The 16,827-nt window shown below is 30.3% G+C and overlaps 1 protein-coding gene across 1 annotated transcript; it reads left to right on the top strand.

Annotated features, from left to right (window-relative positions):
• The first annotated feature begins 11,408 nt into the window (after nt 1–11,408).
• On the top strand, nt 11,409–13,910 carry LOC143579544 (glycosyltransferase BC10-like). Its single transcript, XM_077062818.1, has 2 exons — nt 11,409–12,079; nt 13,152–13,910. Exons 1-2 carry the CDS (start codon nt 11,498–11,500, stop codon nt 13,794–13,796), a joined length of 1,227 nt encoding a protein of 408 aa, XP_076918933.1. The 5' UTR covers nt 11,409–11,497; the 3' UTR covers nt 13,797–13,910.
• The last annotated feature ends 2,917 nt before the right edge of the window (nt 13,911–16,827 follow it).

Raw genomic sequence — 16,827 nt, 5'->3', positions numbered from 1 at the left:
CGGTATAACATTTGTAACAAAAAATTTGTAATTTATAATTTGTACCACGAAGTATGATTATATACCAAAAAAAATTATTGTTATAATAAAAATAATTAATTAATATTAACGTTAAGTATAAAGTAATCAACTTGTAATTGGTAATTGTACCACGAAGTATGATTATATACCAAAAAATGTATTGTTATTATAAAAATAATTAATTAATATTTACTTTGACTATAAAGTAACTAATTTGTAATCTGTACCAAGAAGTATGGTTATATACCAAAATTATATATGGATTACCTTAATTCAAACGAATTTAAATTTATTATTCAAAATATATGGATTACCTTAATTACCAAGAAGTAATTAATTTAATGTATTTAAATTTAATATTCAAACGAATTACCTTAATTCGTATAATGAGTTACATATTTCCTTATTTAATTATTCTTTAATATTAACGTTTACACTTTAATATTTGAACTAAGAATATAACATTTTAATTAATTTATTGTTATTATAAAAATAATTAATTAATATTCAAGTTGACTATAAAATAATTAATTTGAAATAATTCAAATATACTTTAAAATCGGTTTGTTTATAAATTAAAGCAAGTCAAAGAATATAAAATGTTTTAATGGGATAATTAAATTACAATATTTATGTTAATGAAGTTATTTAAAACAATAAGGAAAGTCAAACAAAATAAATGGTATTAATGAGATAATTCATATAATATTTGAACTAACAATAAAACATTTTAACAAATTTATTGTTATTATAAAAATAATTAATTAATATTAACGTTGACTATAAAATAATTAATTTGAAATAATTCAAATTAACTTTAAATCGGTTTGTTTATAAATTAAGGAAAGTCAAAGAATATAAAATGTTTTAATTGGATAATTAAATTACAATATTTATGTTAATGAAGTTATTTAAAACAATAAGGAAAGTCAAACAAAATAAATGGAATTAATGAGATAATTCATATCGAATAGATTACAACACGCCGGAAAAAAATATAGATCAAACTTATCTCGGATATCCGATATACAATGATATTTTATTTTTTGTAAATACAATAAGATGAATATACATGAATATTAACAAAATAAAATATACATCAACATTAAAATTAAAATCTATACATACTATAAACTCATAATCATTCAGTGAAATTAAATTATATAAGTCGGCAATTACCTGAAATAATAAAAAAGAATATTAATATTGATATTATGGATTATTTTAATTATAACTAATAACAGGAAAATTTTAAAGGTGTTAATGGAAAAACGAAATTTAAAGATGTTACCGGAAAAAAGATTATATAAGCTGTGACACTCACCGGAAAATGTTACCTGAAATAATAAAAAGAATATTAATATTGATATACGGAAAATGTTACCGAAAAAACTTACCGGAAATACTTACCGAAAAAACGTAACAATGGAATATAAGATTTTGATTAACAAACTAAAATGAAATCCTCAGCAAATTAAACGGGTAAATAACCTGAAATAATGTAAAATAACCATTGTTATAGGTATAAAACATAGACGGAAAAAATTTAACGGAAAATCTTACCGGAAACACTTACCGGAAAAACGTAAAACATCCACATATCACCTTCATGGCCGTTTATGATTTACAACCTAAACTGATTTTAATAAAATCAGTTAACAATGAGAATAAACATAAAAAAGTTAGCAGAAACAATAACCGGAAAAAAAAGGTTGCCGGAAAAAATAGATAAACAGTATGAAGTTTATTATAAAATACAAACTTACCGGAAAATTGATACAAATGTTGAATGATATTCGCCGGAATATATTAATAGGTGGAAGAGATAAAATGTTGAATATGGTAAAAAAATTAAGAAATGTTATTGTTTAAATATATGTTAGTGGGTTGAAATGTTGAATGGATATCCAAGACCCGCGAGAAAATAAGCTTAAATGGGTTAATGGGTTAAATGTAGTTTAATTGCTGAGTTGGCATGCTTAAGAAAGGAAATAGGTGACATGGAGTTAATGTGACATCCTATGTAGACATCCTAGAATGGTGACATGTGGAAATTGTTCATTGCTTTAATAATATGTATAGATTGTAGTATATCCTTGGTCCAAACAAGTGGGCTCAGCCTACCCTAATAAGCCCATTACGGTTAGGCACAGGCCCATCTAAAAGGGGTCTTTCTTTCTTCACTAGTTCCATTGACATCTCAACTGCATAATTCTCACAAAGTTATTTAGACACTTGTGTTGTTTTAATACACGTGATGTTTGTTCACCATTTGGTCCATTTGTATACGATTTACTTAACCATTAAAGTGTCCTTGATACTTCAGTCATACGGATCTTCTAACGAGTCGTTCATGGTTTAACAGCTCTTGTCCAAGCTCGATAAGGTGAGAATGACACCACGTCACCTCTGAGACCACTTTTAAACTCGAGACACCTCAACCGCAACCGCTACTAATTTCCATCTTAGATGAGAAGATTATTTGTAGCTAACAATAGTGAAACAATTTATTTATGTAACTTTTAATAAAGTTTTAATATAGGATACAATAGATTTCAAAATGAATATGTTTTCCATTCATTTTTATATAGCATGCCATGGGCTTAAAAACTTATCCAACCCATTAGACTTGATCCATGTCGAGGTCAGCCGGTCAGGTAACCATCATCAGGGTATTATCTACAAAGATTCCATTCAGTGTCTCAAAATCAATATACCTTTATTATTTAAAGAAACAAGTTAATAAATTTGTTTTGGTATATTGATTTTTATTAGTCTCAACTATCATCTTTTGGTCGCTGCCGGTCTCAACTAACAAATTTGTTACTAGCGGTCCTATCTTTTAATGTATATATTCCCAACAGTCTGCGACTAACGGAATCCTAATGCCATTACTTGCACGTTGTCAGAAAAATGCTTTTGGCCGAAAAAGTCATATTTTTGCCACAAAACTCAACCTGAACACTGTCTGAACAGCACCACCACCAACTGACTCACCACCAACCAACCACCACAACTTGAGCACCACAAACTGATTCCGATTATGGTTCTAGGGTTCCGGCGACCTTAATAATTAGGGCTTTTACTTGAAAAAAAGTTTCTAACGATCCATGATTACAAAGATGTTTGAGACGAAAATGTTGAGGTTTCTAGAAAAAATGTGAGGTTTCCAGTCAAAAACGTTTTTCCGGCGACTTGCAACTAACGACGTTATAACTCTGTTAGTCGCCGACTGTTGGGAACAAATATGATAAAATGTGAGACCGTTATTAGCCAATTCTTTAGTTGGAAGCGGCAACGACCAAAATATTATAGTTTTGATTAATAAAACCAATACACCAATTGATTTAGGCGTGGGGGTATGGACCAGCCATGATCAATGAACAGAAGACTTTGAGCATATCACTATCTAATCATGAATTTAACAACCATCTATAACCTTAGGAACCCAAACCCAACTTTCGTTGGTTCATATGATGGTCCAAGAAACATAGGTTGTAGGTGATGTAGCAAGTGAATGGGTCCCACGACAACGTGTGGGTGAGATCGACATAAAAAATGTTATGTAAGATTGATAGTTGAAAAATCTTCGATAAATGCTTTTTCGTGTGCTTCGTAACCATTGTTGACCTCGTTACTGACGCCCATAAAAAAATGTTATATCATTAATGTTTCTATTTCACATTAGACATGCGTTCAGTTGTACATATAATGGTGGTAATAGCTCGATTTGCTTCAAATTTTCAATGACGTTTCATCTGAGGACGCACTTTAATTCCTTTGTTGACGATAGCTCCAAGGTTGTTTGTGTCTAGCCCACGGAGCAATGTGTTATTTGTTTAGTTGTAACATTGTAACAAGTGTACCATCCCTTATGGCATTGCAAAATAATATTAGTATATGTCCCATATAATGAAATTTTATATTCTAAAAAGAAAAAAGATAGTTTTGGGATGTTACAAAAATACTAAGTTTATATTGATATAAATAGTATTAAAATAATATTAAATTATATGAAAGATGGTTCATTATGGAGTGCCACTAAAGTATAGTTACATAAGAAAGATAATTGAAGGGGAATAAGTGGAAGGGGGGGGGGGGGTTGGATGAAATAAGTGGATGAAATAAGTGGATGAAATATAAAATGAGATTCAATTGAATCGTGAAAGTGAGAATGATATGATATGAAGATTCCTTGAGTATATGATTGAAACAAAACATATATGGATGATGGATCATAAAGTTGTACTGTAGTTATTATAATAATAAAAGTTTATAAAATAAGCGTTTATGAAAACGTTTTTCAGGTTTTAAGTGTAATTTGCAAGAAAATTCTAAAATAGATATTATAAACTAGTCGTGACGAGTAGTTTATGATTACACACGAGTAGTTTGTAGAACCAGTTAAAACTTGCCATGTGCCCTTAAACTAATTGTAACGAGCATGTTCACTAATCATTTACCCGTCACGACTAAATAAGTTTCATGTCTCGTAATCAACGCCCACGAGTAATTCATACGTCTTTTAGTCACGACGACTAGTTTACCTGGTTTACATTCCTTACACGAGTAGTTTATTGGTAGTTAACTCCCTACGACTAGTTTAACCTTACAATCTACTCGTCGCAACTAAAGAACTTATGGATTACTCGTGGGCGTTGATTACGAGGCATAAAACTTATTTAGTCGTGACGAGTAAATGATTAGTAAATATGCTCGTTACGGTTAGTTTAAAGACACGTGTCAAGTTTTTATTGGTTATACAAACTACTCGTCATGACTAGATTATAATACATATTTTGGGAATTTCTTGCAAATGACACCTAAAACCTGAAAAAACGATTTCATAAACGTTTATTTTGGGAATTTTCTCTTATTATAATCACATTAGCTAGCATTTATATAACTTTTAAGGGGTTAAGAACGATAAGATTATCGACTAGGCTTCTTTGGCACTGATAGAGGTCTTGAATCTGAATTTAGCTTTCACACGTATCATAATTTGTGTTTAACCATTTGCTATTAGTGAGATCTGTAATTTGCTAGTAACCGTGTCTCATAGTTTAAGAAAAATAAAAATAATATATAGTTATATGATTGTAAAAGTATGTTAAATATACTTTATTTATATTGTAATACCATCTTTAAAGAACATAAAAGATTGTAAGCACTTTGGCTTTTCCTAAAGGGCAACATGAGTTTCATCAAAAGTCCACTTCCTTGGTAATAAATAACCTTTATTTATCTAAAACTTTATATTAAACTACCAAATTGCTCATGATTGCTTATTTATATATATACAATTTTGGGAGATGCTTGGCTTGGAGGGTTGCAGAACCTGCATCAAGTGTTGTACATTTAAAAATTTAGATGTTCAAATCAAATGTCATCCACTAACTTTGATTTTATTTGTTATTATTCTTTTTTGTGTTTCAACACAGTTATTCAATATATATATACACACATGTAAGTTTTAAATTTTAATCAAATTTTTGTAAAAGTTAGGAGTCTATAAACTGTAATAAATTTATTATTTTGTTTTCCTTTATGTTATTTTCGAATTTTCTATTTTATTGTGTTGTCGGTAAAGAACGTTATGTTGTACTTATTTTTTTTATTGATGTCTTTCATCAACATGAACCACTGTACATCTACTTTTCATTTGTTTTCCTTCACGAAAGGTGTTGATGGTGGCGACTCCATGTTTTCGAGTAAAGTGAATTTGTAAATAAACGATTTCACACCCCGTCCTCCACAATGTCCACGCAACGCAAGGGTGTAAATAATACTAGTTGATACATAAAAGTCCAAAAGAGTAAAAACATAAAAAGAAAATATATACATTAGGCTTGTTTATTGTAAAATAAAGTAAAAAGTTACCAACTTTATCTAATTTTGACACATTATTAAAAATAAACCAATGAAAATTTGTTAAGAATATAGTAATGTTATATCATTTCACTTCATCATTAGAGAGAGAGAGAGAGAGATTTGGCCCATATAATGTTTGGTTTTGGTAATAATTTTTATAGTGTTTTTAAAACTTTTATATTTTATAAAAACATATTCATTGCTAAATATTTTTTAACTAAAATTATCATGGTCAATGAATATTTTCTAAAATTGATATTGGGTTTGCTCATCTAAAAAATGAGTTCGTCCGTTTAATCGTACCTATAGGATATATCTGAAACCGAAAATTAACCGGGTTCGGCTGAACCCGGTGAAGTGCATGTGGCTCGGCCACCGATTAGAGATGTAAAAAATATACCGTCCATTTTTTAGAATAATGTGATTTGTTCGGATTTCATTTTTGGTTTCTAATTCTAGGAAATTGCACCACTAGTTCGACTTGTTGCTAGCTATAACAAATTTTGTCATCGAGTTGGATGAAGATTAACTTTTTCCGTTAACGTATACTGGACATTAGATAATTATTTTGATATTTTCAACTATTATTTTTCATATGTATAATAAACGAGTGTAATAATTAAAATACGTTCATTGTTTTATTAAATAATAACACTCTTTTTTGTGTCACTATTAGGACTAGATAAGAACACAATATCCTTTGTCGTGATGAATTTGATCAAAAGTTGAAGAACAACACATGAAGTGTAAAACGCTCACATTTTTATCGATATTAAACCAATTTGATAAGAAACATGGTTACATGGATGCCTTAGAGTCGGTAAATGGATATGTGTCACATGTTTACCTAATTAGTCAACATGACATGTTTCTTCCTTTAACAAATTTGATTTGAAAGATGTTTAAGACTTTAAGTACATATTATTAGCATTAAGAATTAAGCAACTGATGGTACATGTGTTATGTTTAATTTATATATTTAGTTATTGTTTCTTAAGAAAGATGTTTAAGTACATATTATTAGCATTAACAGTTAAGCAACTGATGGTACATGTGTTATGTTTAATTTATATATTTAGTTATTATTCTTAAGAAATTATGGTTTGGTATCGACTCTTTATCATATTGTAACGAGTTTGGTATCTAACACCAACGATAACTAAAATGCTTGTCAAGTCGATTGAGATGTTCGTTTTACCATTATTACCAAAATACACATGATATAAAATAATGATTTAATTGATAAATTAAACAATCATTGAAACTTAAATGTTATTTCCACTTTGGTAGAGTGATAAGGTGGTTAAAATATATAATTTAATGTCAATAGTTAATCCATGTATAATGTAACATTTAGCATGTCAACAAAAATTGTAGCTTGAGTGTTTCAGCAAGATCACTCTCCGCTTATGAATCATCCTTATCAAGCATCAATGGCGTAATTTTTCATCAATGTAGTGGTGAAATGATGTGAGAGCCTTATAATATTCTAAGGAACATAAACTCTGCACAATGTAATGTATATTATTGATAAATATAACAATGCTTTCACTCAGAACCTACATAATATATGTCATCAATCGGGTTTGAAATCTCATGATCATCCTTGTAACCTACAAGGCGTTTCAAATCGCCACCGATGTAGTTGTGGCTTTTACACCGCCATAAATGGTTAAAATCAAATATGTAATTTCTTAAAATTGGTTATCGAATAAATAATTTGGACATGTTTCATTTTGTGTTTGCCAAATATGGTTTTAGATGTATAGTTTGCTTATAATTTATATAGAGAGGCATCTTTTAAACACGTCTTGATATCATAAAGTTGAAACCCTTCGATTAATAATAATTAAACTGTGTCTATTTTTTTAGAACGATTACTTTTCAAAACATGGTTAAAACTTAAAATGTTGATGACTAAAATACAACACTTTTGAGTGTCAAGAAAAGGATGGGGATGTAGTGAGCAATAGTTATGCAATGCCTCCCTTGGACGCAAGCTTTGCCTCAAATAATTTGATTTAGGAAGAAGATGAGGAACATTTTAAAATCATTACATTTAAGATATTAAAATCATCTTAAAGAAAAACAAACAAATATTGTATTAATTACATTTACATATCATATAGTGATTTACAAGCTCTTGAAAATGCAATGTAATAAGGATAATATTATTTTAATATTATAATTACTAAATTTATCATCTTTTGTTTTTCTTTTAAACTTTTAGAATATAACATTTTATAAAATTCCATATACATTGTTGTGACCTCCTTATATTTAGGAACATTATATTCATACACCCTTCCTTTTATGTGTGTGTGACATCATCATTTTTCATGCTACAATACATTTATCATACGAGTCGTATAAGCCTCCTCATACAACTCATATGATGGGTTTTTGAATATATCAAAAGGTGTGTGAGTAACCAAATAAAGCTTATATTTATCTTCGCTTCAATAAGTTTCTTTAAAACCTGACCCATCTACCCACTTCACAACTCTTGAAAACTACTATTATGTTCATATTATATTTACCTATAACCTATTTTGTTAAAACTTTTCGAACATAAGTACCATTTTTTATCTGCATTTAGATATAAAGTTTATTCAAAACTTACATGCGGGAAATATAATATTTTTTAAATTACATAAATACCGCTACAAATTGCTTACTTCTATCTAAATGTTGACATAATTTTCTATATGTGAAAGTAATAAACTATATTTTTGTACTATTGAAGTATGATTACGCATCTCGTCTTAACCGACAGGAATAAAAACTAAATATAAACAGTTTGCTTCGATTTAACATTCAAAAAGGTATAAAAATATTCATTGTGTATTACTATTAATGATCACGTCAGGCCAAGTTTCAGAATCTGTCTAACATGTTGTCATTACTAATTTACCAGTACTCATTAATTATATTTTAATAGTAATTTTCACAATTATTATTTTACTAGTATATATAATATATCTAGCAATATATATTATACATAATATATCTAGTACAGTATGTGTATACAGTGTATGACAGTAGCAATAATAGATTTAATATATTTTAGTAAATTATATCTAGCACAGTACACTCTAGCAGTTTCGTTTAGATTATATTATATTATTATATGATTATATATTTTACAGTTTTTACTAATATATATGTATATATATTTTTCAGAAAGACTTAATGGCTTGGCGTTGATATCTATTGAGAGCGATGTATTGGAAAGCATAAATTATCAAGACTTGATCGAGGGTTTTGCTTCAAAAAAATGCTATGAGAGCATCACGTTTCGTTTAGGTATGTAATTAGATTATTTTTGCTACAATATTTATGTTTTTTGTATTGAAATTGCAATTATAATCGTATGATTTACTCTTATTTGAGTTATCGAATTTTATATTTTACTTAAGTCTTAAGGTCCGAATTTATACTCGCCTTTGGCCCAAATTTTTTTAATGGTTTTTGAAGCCGGGCCTGAAGCGAACCCAGTAGTAATGAGCAACAGACACCGAATGAGAACATTCATAATGTATGAAACAAGTTTGATAACCGAGTGGAATTATTAAAACTCGTCTTATACTCGACTTATTACGTAAATTAGAAAATCATAAATAAAATAATAAATAAACAAATTATGTTAAATCATGATCAACATTTGGTTCTTGGGGCTGAGGTTAGGAAGGAGGACCACCTAAACGACCTAAATATACCGAGAATTATTAATTTATAATTTTCAAGTGTTAATTTTCTGACTAATTCATTATTCTTTTTGTTTTTTTAATCGATTAATTTGTAAGAATATATTGCTTTAATTTAATATCTTTACAAACATAAATAATTCAAAAGACCACTTTACGATGGCCCTACATGATACATATATATTTGATATCGTTAGGATTTAGGAAAGAGTTGTAGGAAAATAATAATACTTTTAAAAAAGCAACGGCTTTGTTTTATTAAAATATTTACATATATTTTTATTATTTAATATAACTTTCCAATTTGGAGTAATCTTTATTTGTAATTGGTTCTTTTGTAATTTGCCCATAATCAAGATGCTTCTCGTCAATATGATACGATAAAGTAGCTGATGCATATTAATTATTTACATATTATTCTTTTAATAATCCATCACGTTTGCCCATAATCTTGATGCTTCCCATCAATACGTGACATAGAAAGTAACCATTTGCATTTTTTTAATGTTATTTATAACATTATTTTACTTATGTATTATCGTTTTTGACGTCGTTTTTTTACAGTCAATATATGACTAAGAAAAGGTAAACGACTTATGTAGAATTTCACAATACACAAAATATGTTTGTATAATTAAATAATATATATTAGTTTTCCATTATATTATATTATATTGATAGTGTATATATGTCCAAATGAAATGTAAGTTCGGTAATCAAACAACGTTACATGACAAGTTTGACAAAACGTTTAAATTCATGTAGCCAAAGACATCCAAACAACGCATAATAACCATTTCTAACTAGCAAATACTGGTATCATCCAGACACAGCGAACCAACGCCGAATATACAATATGACAAAGTTTAAGATATAAGTGTGACATGGTTAGTCTAGACTATTAAATGTAACATTAAAACGCAAGCAAAGATGACGGATATAGTAACCCAAAGATGACCCGGTAAAAAGTATGCATCAATAATGTCAGTCATTGCTTATAACTAGTCAACTACCACTCTAATAACTTATAAGTACGCTTTCATTTCACATCTACTATGCATGGTTGTAAAAATACCGACTAGACGTTAATCCTTACACATTCATTGACGGTTTTTTTAACAACATTTATTTTCCATCTAAAATCATCCAAATCCTGGACCTACAAGGTGTTGAACCCACCGCCTCACTTTTTGAATGACAAGCACTAGAGGTGCACAAAACTGTTTCCAACTCAAAACTTGTATGAGTTAAAATCGGTTCGGTTTGGTCAATAAAAGTCACAAATCAGTTTTTGACTGGTTTCATTTCTAATTGAAATCGATTTCTTGACTATGTTGCGATATGTTTCGGTTCAGCTTTTGATCGGTTTCGATTAGGGTTTTGGCCGGTTTCGATTCTTACAACCGGTTTGGAACTGCTTTCAGTGGAGAAAATTACAAACAAGTTCCAAACGGGCTCCTACATAACCGGTTTCAAACGGGTTAGGTTTCAGTTTAATTTTCGGGTCGGTTCAGTTAATCAGTTTATTTGCCTCTAATTGATCATAGATAATTATGATTTACATATATAGCCGCATAAATATTTATTAAAATCATTACATATCACTGATTTTTATTAAATATGGATTTTATTTTGTGAAAATTATTATTATTATTAATTATTTAATATACTTTAACCTACAATAACCTGTCAAAACCGGCTGCTAGTGTGCCGAGTTGGAAGCTTTTTATTATTTTGAAATTTCTTTCTTTCACGACATTGCAATTGTGTTGACTCCCACTTATTTGAACCATTCACACACCTCCCATTACATAAATCCTTTATAACCCCTTAAAACCATTTTACAACACATCAAACTCTTGCATCTTTTCCATTACACCAAAATCACAAAACCAACAATGAAGAGCAACAACAACAATAATCACAATAACCAAAACCCGTCACTCGCCTCGCTCGTTAAACTCTTCAACGCGTCGTTACACTTATCAAACCTCGTATCGCTCATGCTCTTTTTCTTTTTCGGGTTATGTTTCGGTATTATTCTAACTTTCCACTTAAAAAATGTTTCATTTAATCTCCAATTCACCAAATTCTCTCATTCCAACACCACAACCACTATCAAAGTACCCGATTCGGTACCTGTAACAGAATTACAAGTAATGCCACCACCACCACCGCCCGAGAAAGTGGGATTGGATCAATACTTGACTCCTCCGGAGCCGATGCATGATATGAGTGATGTAGAGTTGATTTGGAGAGCCTCGATGGTTCCGAAAGTTAGAGATTATCCGTTTGAGAGAATGCCGAAGGTGGCGTTCATGTTTCTGACCAGAGGTCCAGTAGTTTTGGCGCCGTTGTGGGAGAAGTTTTTTAAAGGGAATGAGGGTCTTTATAGCATTTATGTTCATAGCTCAGATTTGTCCGCGAATGTGACCGAGCTGGAGGATTCGGTGTTTTACGGCCGAAGAATTCCTAGCAAGGTAAATTACATCTCCTTTTTTGAACGATAACTATATTATAAAAACAATCTAGCAAAAAATATTACATAACGATACATTAATACAAATTAAGTCAATTAATATGTTGATTTGATGTTGTATTATGTGTAAATAAAGTTTAGACAATATTAAACTAGGAATCTTGCTTTGGGTTGTACCACATGCATAAAGAGGTGAAAATTCGAAACTTTGAATAATTTTGGTAATGGGTACAAGGTAAGAATAATAATTAGGACATAGATCTCAACATAATCTTTTTTTCTAGAATGCAATAATGATATAAATTTATCCTTAAAATAAAAGCAAATCATTCATATTTCATACACAATAAAACGTGTCTCTGTCGGTTGTATATTTGTTAATAAAACAATTTTATTATGTAAAAATAATTTTCTTAAATATAATGAATAAATTATATGCACTTATAAACTTATTAAAATTAAATATTGCCAATGCATTGATTAGAAGGTAGATTTATTACAAAGATTAAGAAAATCTGTTTTAATTATTGCAACTTACTTTGATTTTGTCCAAAATCATTTTAGTGTTTTCCTTACATTTTAAGCAATAATTTTAATGTGTTTGTAATATATATAGTTAGTTATAATTAAAAAATAAAATAAATATATAAATGTCTTGATATAATAATAATTATCATGACAACTGTAAGAATTTCATTGTTCAAATAACCCTAATATCAAAGAATTTATTTTATTTTTATTTTGAAATAATGTTTAACTGGGAATAATTTTTATTTTTTTATTTTTTTTTAAAGAAAAAAACAAAAGGTAAAACGTGTATGATGAGAATCCAAGCTGGATCAACTTGTAGCAAGTGCTGGCTTTCTTTTGAGCTTGCTGGAATACATTACGTCATAAGTTATTTTTTATTTATTAACATTTCTTAAGTTAAATAATAAGATATTGGAGACACAGATTCTTGTGGTTTAAATTATATTAATTTTTAAACATTAAGAAAATTTCCACAATAAATGATAAAGATATATTCATATATTACGCGTTTTATTTTGACTTCTATTGAATTTGATTTGTAGGATGTTGAATGGGGAAAAGTCAACATGATTGAAGCCGAACGTCGGTTACTCGCAAACGCGCTTCTAGATTTCTCGAACCAACGTTTTGTCCTTCTTTCTGAAGCATGTATTCCTTTGTTCAATTTCTCTACCGTTTACACGTACCTAATTAACTCAAAACATAGCTTTGTGGAATCATATGATCTAGCGGGGCCCGTTGGTCGTGGTCGCTATAGCCCCAAAATGGCCCCTACTGTTGACATTGAGGAATGGAGAAAAGGGTCACAATGGTTTGAGATGGACCGTGACCTAGCCATTGAGGTGATATCTGACAAAATGTATTTTTCGGTCTTTCATGACTTTTGTGATGGTCAGTGTTACGCAGATGAGCATTATTTGCCAACATTTGTCACTAAGTTATTTCCGGAAACAAATTCCAATAGGACTTTGCATTTTGTGGACTGGGCGAAAGGTGGGCCCCACCCAACAAGGTACACGAGAAACGATGTGACTGAAGAGTTTCTAGAGAAGTTAAGAAATGATCGGAGTTGTGAATATAACGGAATGAAAAATCAAATATGTCACTTGTTTGCGAGGAAGTTCACCTCTCATGCTTTGGATAGACTGTTAAGAATTGCACCTAAGCTTATGCAATTCAACTTATAACATTCTTTTTTTTCTTCATTTTTGAAAATATTTATTTTAATTTCTTCAAATTATTTCATTCTTATATACATATTGAAAAATAGACTTATATATAGGAAATGTTGTTATCTTTAAAATTTTGGGATATATTTTGAGAATTGATGAATTTGGACTAGTTGTGATAATAATAAACTTATTTTGTGTAACAAGTCTTGTGGAGCTTAGATAAACTGCTTGAGATAAGCTTTTGAATGTCCTTTCCAATGTAGTACAGTGGTAAGAAGCATGAGTTTTTCAATGAATTGGGTCAGCTGGTGATGATCTTTTGCTATTGTATCACTCTGTAAAAAGTATCTAAACAATTATCTGTTTGTTGGTCGTTAAAAAAAAAGAGAGAAAAGCTTTTGAATGTTGAGGTATTAAACTTTTGTTTCCCATTGTTTTGAGTGCGTGTAAAGCAAGGGTTTACATGTCACAAAGATGTATGGTTTCTAAAGTATATGTTGAAAAGGTAAAGCTACAAACTATAGTTTTTAAAATACAAGTTGAAAGGGTAAAAATAGAAATTCATGGTTTTCAAAACGTGGCCAAACAGTTGGATTGGAGCCGAACCGAACCCGACGTGGATTCGATTGGAATGGCTCATAACCTTTAGTTTTATAGGGTCTCAATCTAAAATAGAGGTTTGTATTATGGATTTTTGAAAGTTGGTTGTTTATTTTATAATTAATAACTTAGTGATATGCCACTAGTTAAGGAGGATGACACATACCATTATCACTGCTGCATATCATCCATATTCCATGATTTATGGACACTCTCTATAGCAAAAGGCCTTAACATTTTAGTAAATTTTAGGTTTTTGAACACGTTGAGTTAGTCCTGACCAGTAAGGTTAGCCGCTGTTAAATTCTTAACTATATTTTTATATATTAGATTTTTAACTATATTTTGATATATAGTTTTGTAAGGTTAGACATTGATATATTCTTTTCTAGGGGTTAATATTCCCACGTATCTTGGCCCTTCTCAAGACGTGTTTAGATAATTATTCTCGCATGAGAGTAACATCTAGAAAGGCTTCACGCGTATATAGCTGAACATGTGTGATGCGTCTACATATAGAGGTGTTCTTCGGGTTTGGTTAATTGAGTTTCGAGTATCCTAGACAACAAAAAAACTTGAAGTATATAACAAACTCCAACCATAACCATCTTCAATCAGGCATGCTTTGGTTGTTCGATTACGACTGCTATTAGTCATTAACAGAAAACATAAATTAATAATAAACAATTGATCCATAATAGGTGGAATAACAACAGTCGACTAGTGCCATATTCTGTAACTTTAGTTGCTATTGTTTAGCCTATTATACTTAAAAATATATGTGGTTTTAAAACTAAAAGTTTATTCGAGTTGACACAAAACATGTAAATCGGGCCCAAGAACCAACCCGAATTACTTTGGTTCGGGTTTGGGTTAGTCTTTTCTCAGATTTAGGTTAGGTTAGGTTAGTTTGAGTTCGGGTATGGGTTTTTTCAAGATGGGTTTCAGGTAAAAGTGACATCCATATGTAGAGGTGCACAAATCGAATATTAGAAAAACCCGGTTTCGGGTATGATCGAGTATTGGAAAATCGGGTATTAGCAATAACCAAGTCGGGTTCGGGCTCGGGTATTGCCTCTAAAAACCATACCCTATGTATCTGGTTCGGGTCGAGTATAGAACCGGGTATTTGAATACCATATATCCGGATATTGAAAAAACCATATTTTCATGTTTTTTCAGTTTTTTTCTGGGGTATTTTTCAGGTACAGATTGAAACTTTTTAGGGGTTGCACTTTATAGAGGTATTTTCGGGTATTTTCCAATTATTCTTTCGGGTAATTTCGGGTATAGATCGGATATTTGAAAAACCCGGTTTCGGGTATGGGAAAAACCCATTTCCGGGTATGGAACCGGTTCGGGTTTTCGGGTATTACCGGGTACAAATCGGGTCCGGTTCGGGTACGGGTTTTGGTACTAAAATTCATACCTTATCCGTACCCTACGGGTAGGGTCGGGTACGGGTTCGGGTATTAAAAACCCGGGTATAAAAAAGATCGGTTCTGGGTTTTTTTCTTGGGTCCGGTTTCGGGTTCGGGTTTTGTTTTTTTGACATATTCCTTAACCGTTAATACTAGTTTTCACTAGAAGTTGTGAGCCAGAACTAAGAGGCCCAAAAGCCCAAAACATGTTATTTTATGGAGATTGTGAAACTATAAGGCCCAACTATGCGTCTACCTCAAAGGCCCAATTTTTAAAATGTTTTATAATAGATTAATAAAATCCAGCATGTAATAGGTCTTAAGAGAATTACAATAATCGTCTTTTCATTAAGAGTCAGTCTAAATATTGTTACTTACAAACCTGTTTTCAAGTAAATGTGAATACTAACTTGAGATGAGAACTCTTGGTTCAATACAACAAACCAGCATGCAAGTGTTAATAAGGATTGAGAAATTTATAAGTTAATTCTTGGTCTAATGTTGGACTTGGGTGATTGAGAAAATTAAGGAAAAAATTGACCAAATTTATAATTACACACACTAACTTAATGGAATTTCTTGGTTTACTATAGGAGGACTGAGAGAAGAAAAAAAAAGGGAAAAAACATATATAGATAAAATGTTAGTAACGAAATTCAAACATGTATAAGGTCTTATGAAGATGCGGTGTATCAACCAACCAACCACACAAACGTGTTTGTTCAATACGTTAAGCTAACCTACAATTGCCAGGTTTGAGAAAGAACGGAAAATTAGACAAAAACACTACTAACAAGATTCGTACTTGAGTCGAGTATAGAAAAGCGCATCAAATTTACTTCTAGAAAAGCTCTTTGGTATTGGAACATTTGTTATAATCTTATTTTCACACCACAAATAAAGCCATAGAACCATAAATTTTAACGTGAAGAGATAAAAGAAACAATATGCAAACCTTTAAAAGAAATATAAGAAATATGCAGACCTTTTTAAAAGAAATAGTTTATAAAATCATTATCACACAA

This window comes from Bidens hawaiensis, unplaced genomic scaffold (assembly GCF_021521415.1).
Source record: "Bidens hawaiensis isolate Kalapana, Puna unplaced genomic scaffold, B.hawaiensis_p1.1 tig00029870_1, whole genome shotgun sequence".
Lineage (NCBI taxonomy): Eukaryota > Viridiplantae > Streptophyta > Magnoliopsida > Asterales > Asteraceae > Bidens > Bidens hawaiensis.
Note: the sequence above shows the minus strand (reverse complement) of the source record. Positions and strands in the feature narration are given on the sequence as shown.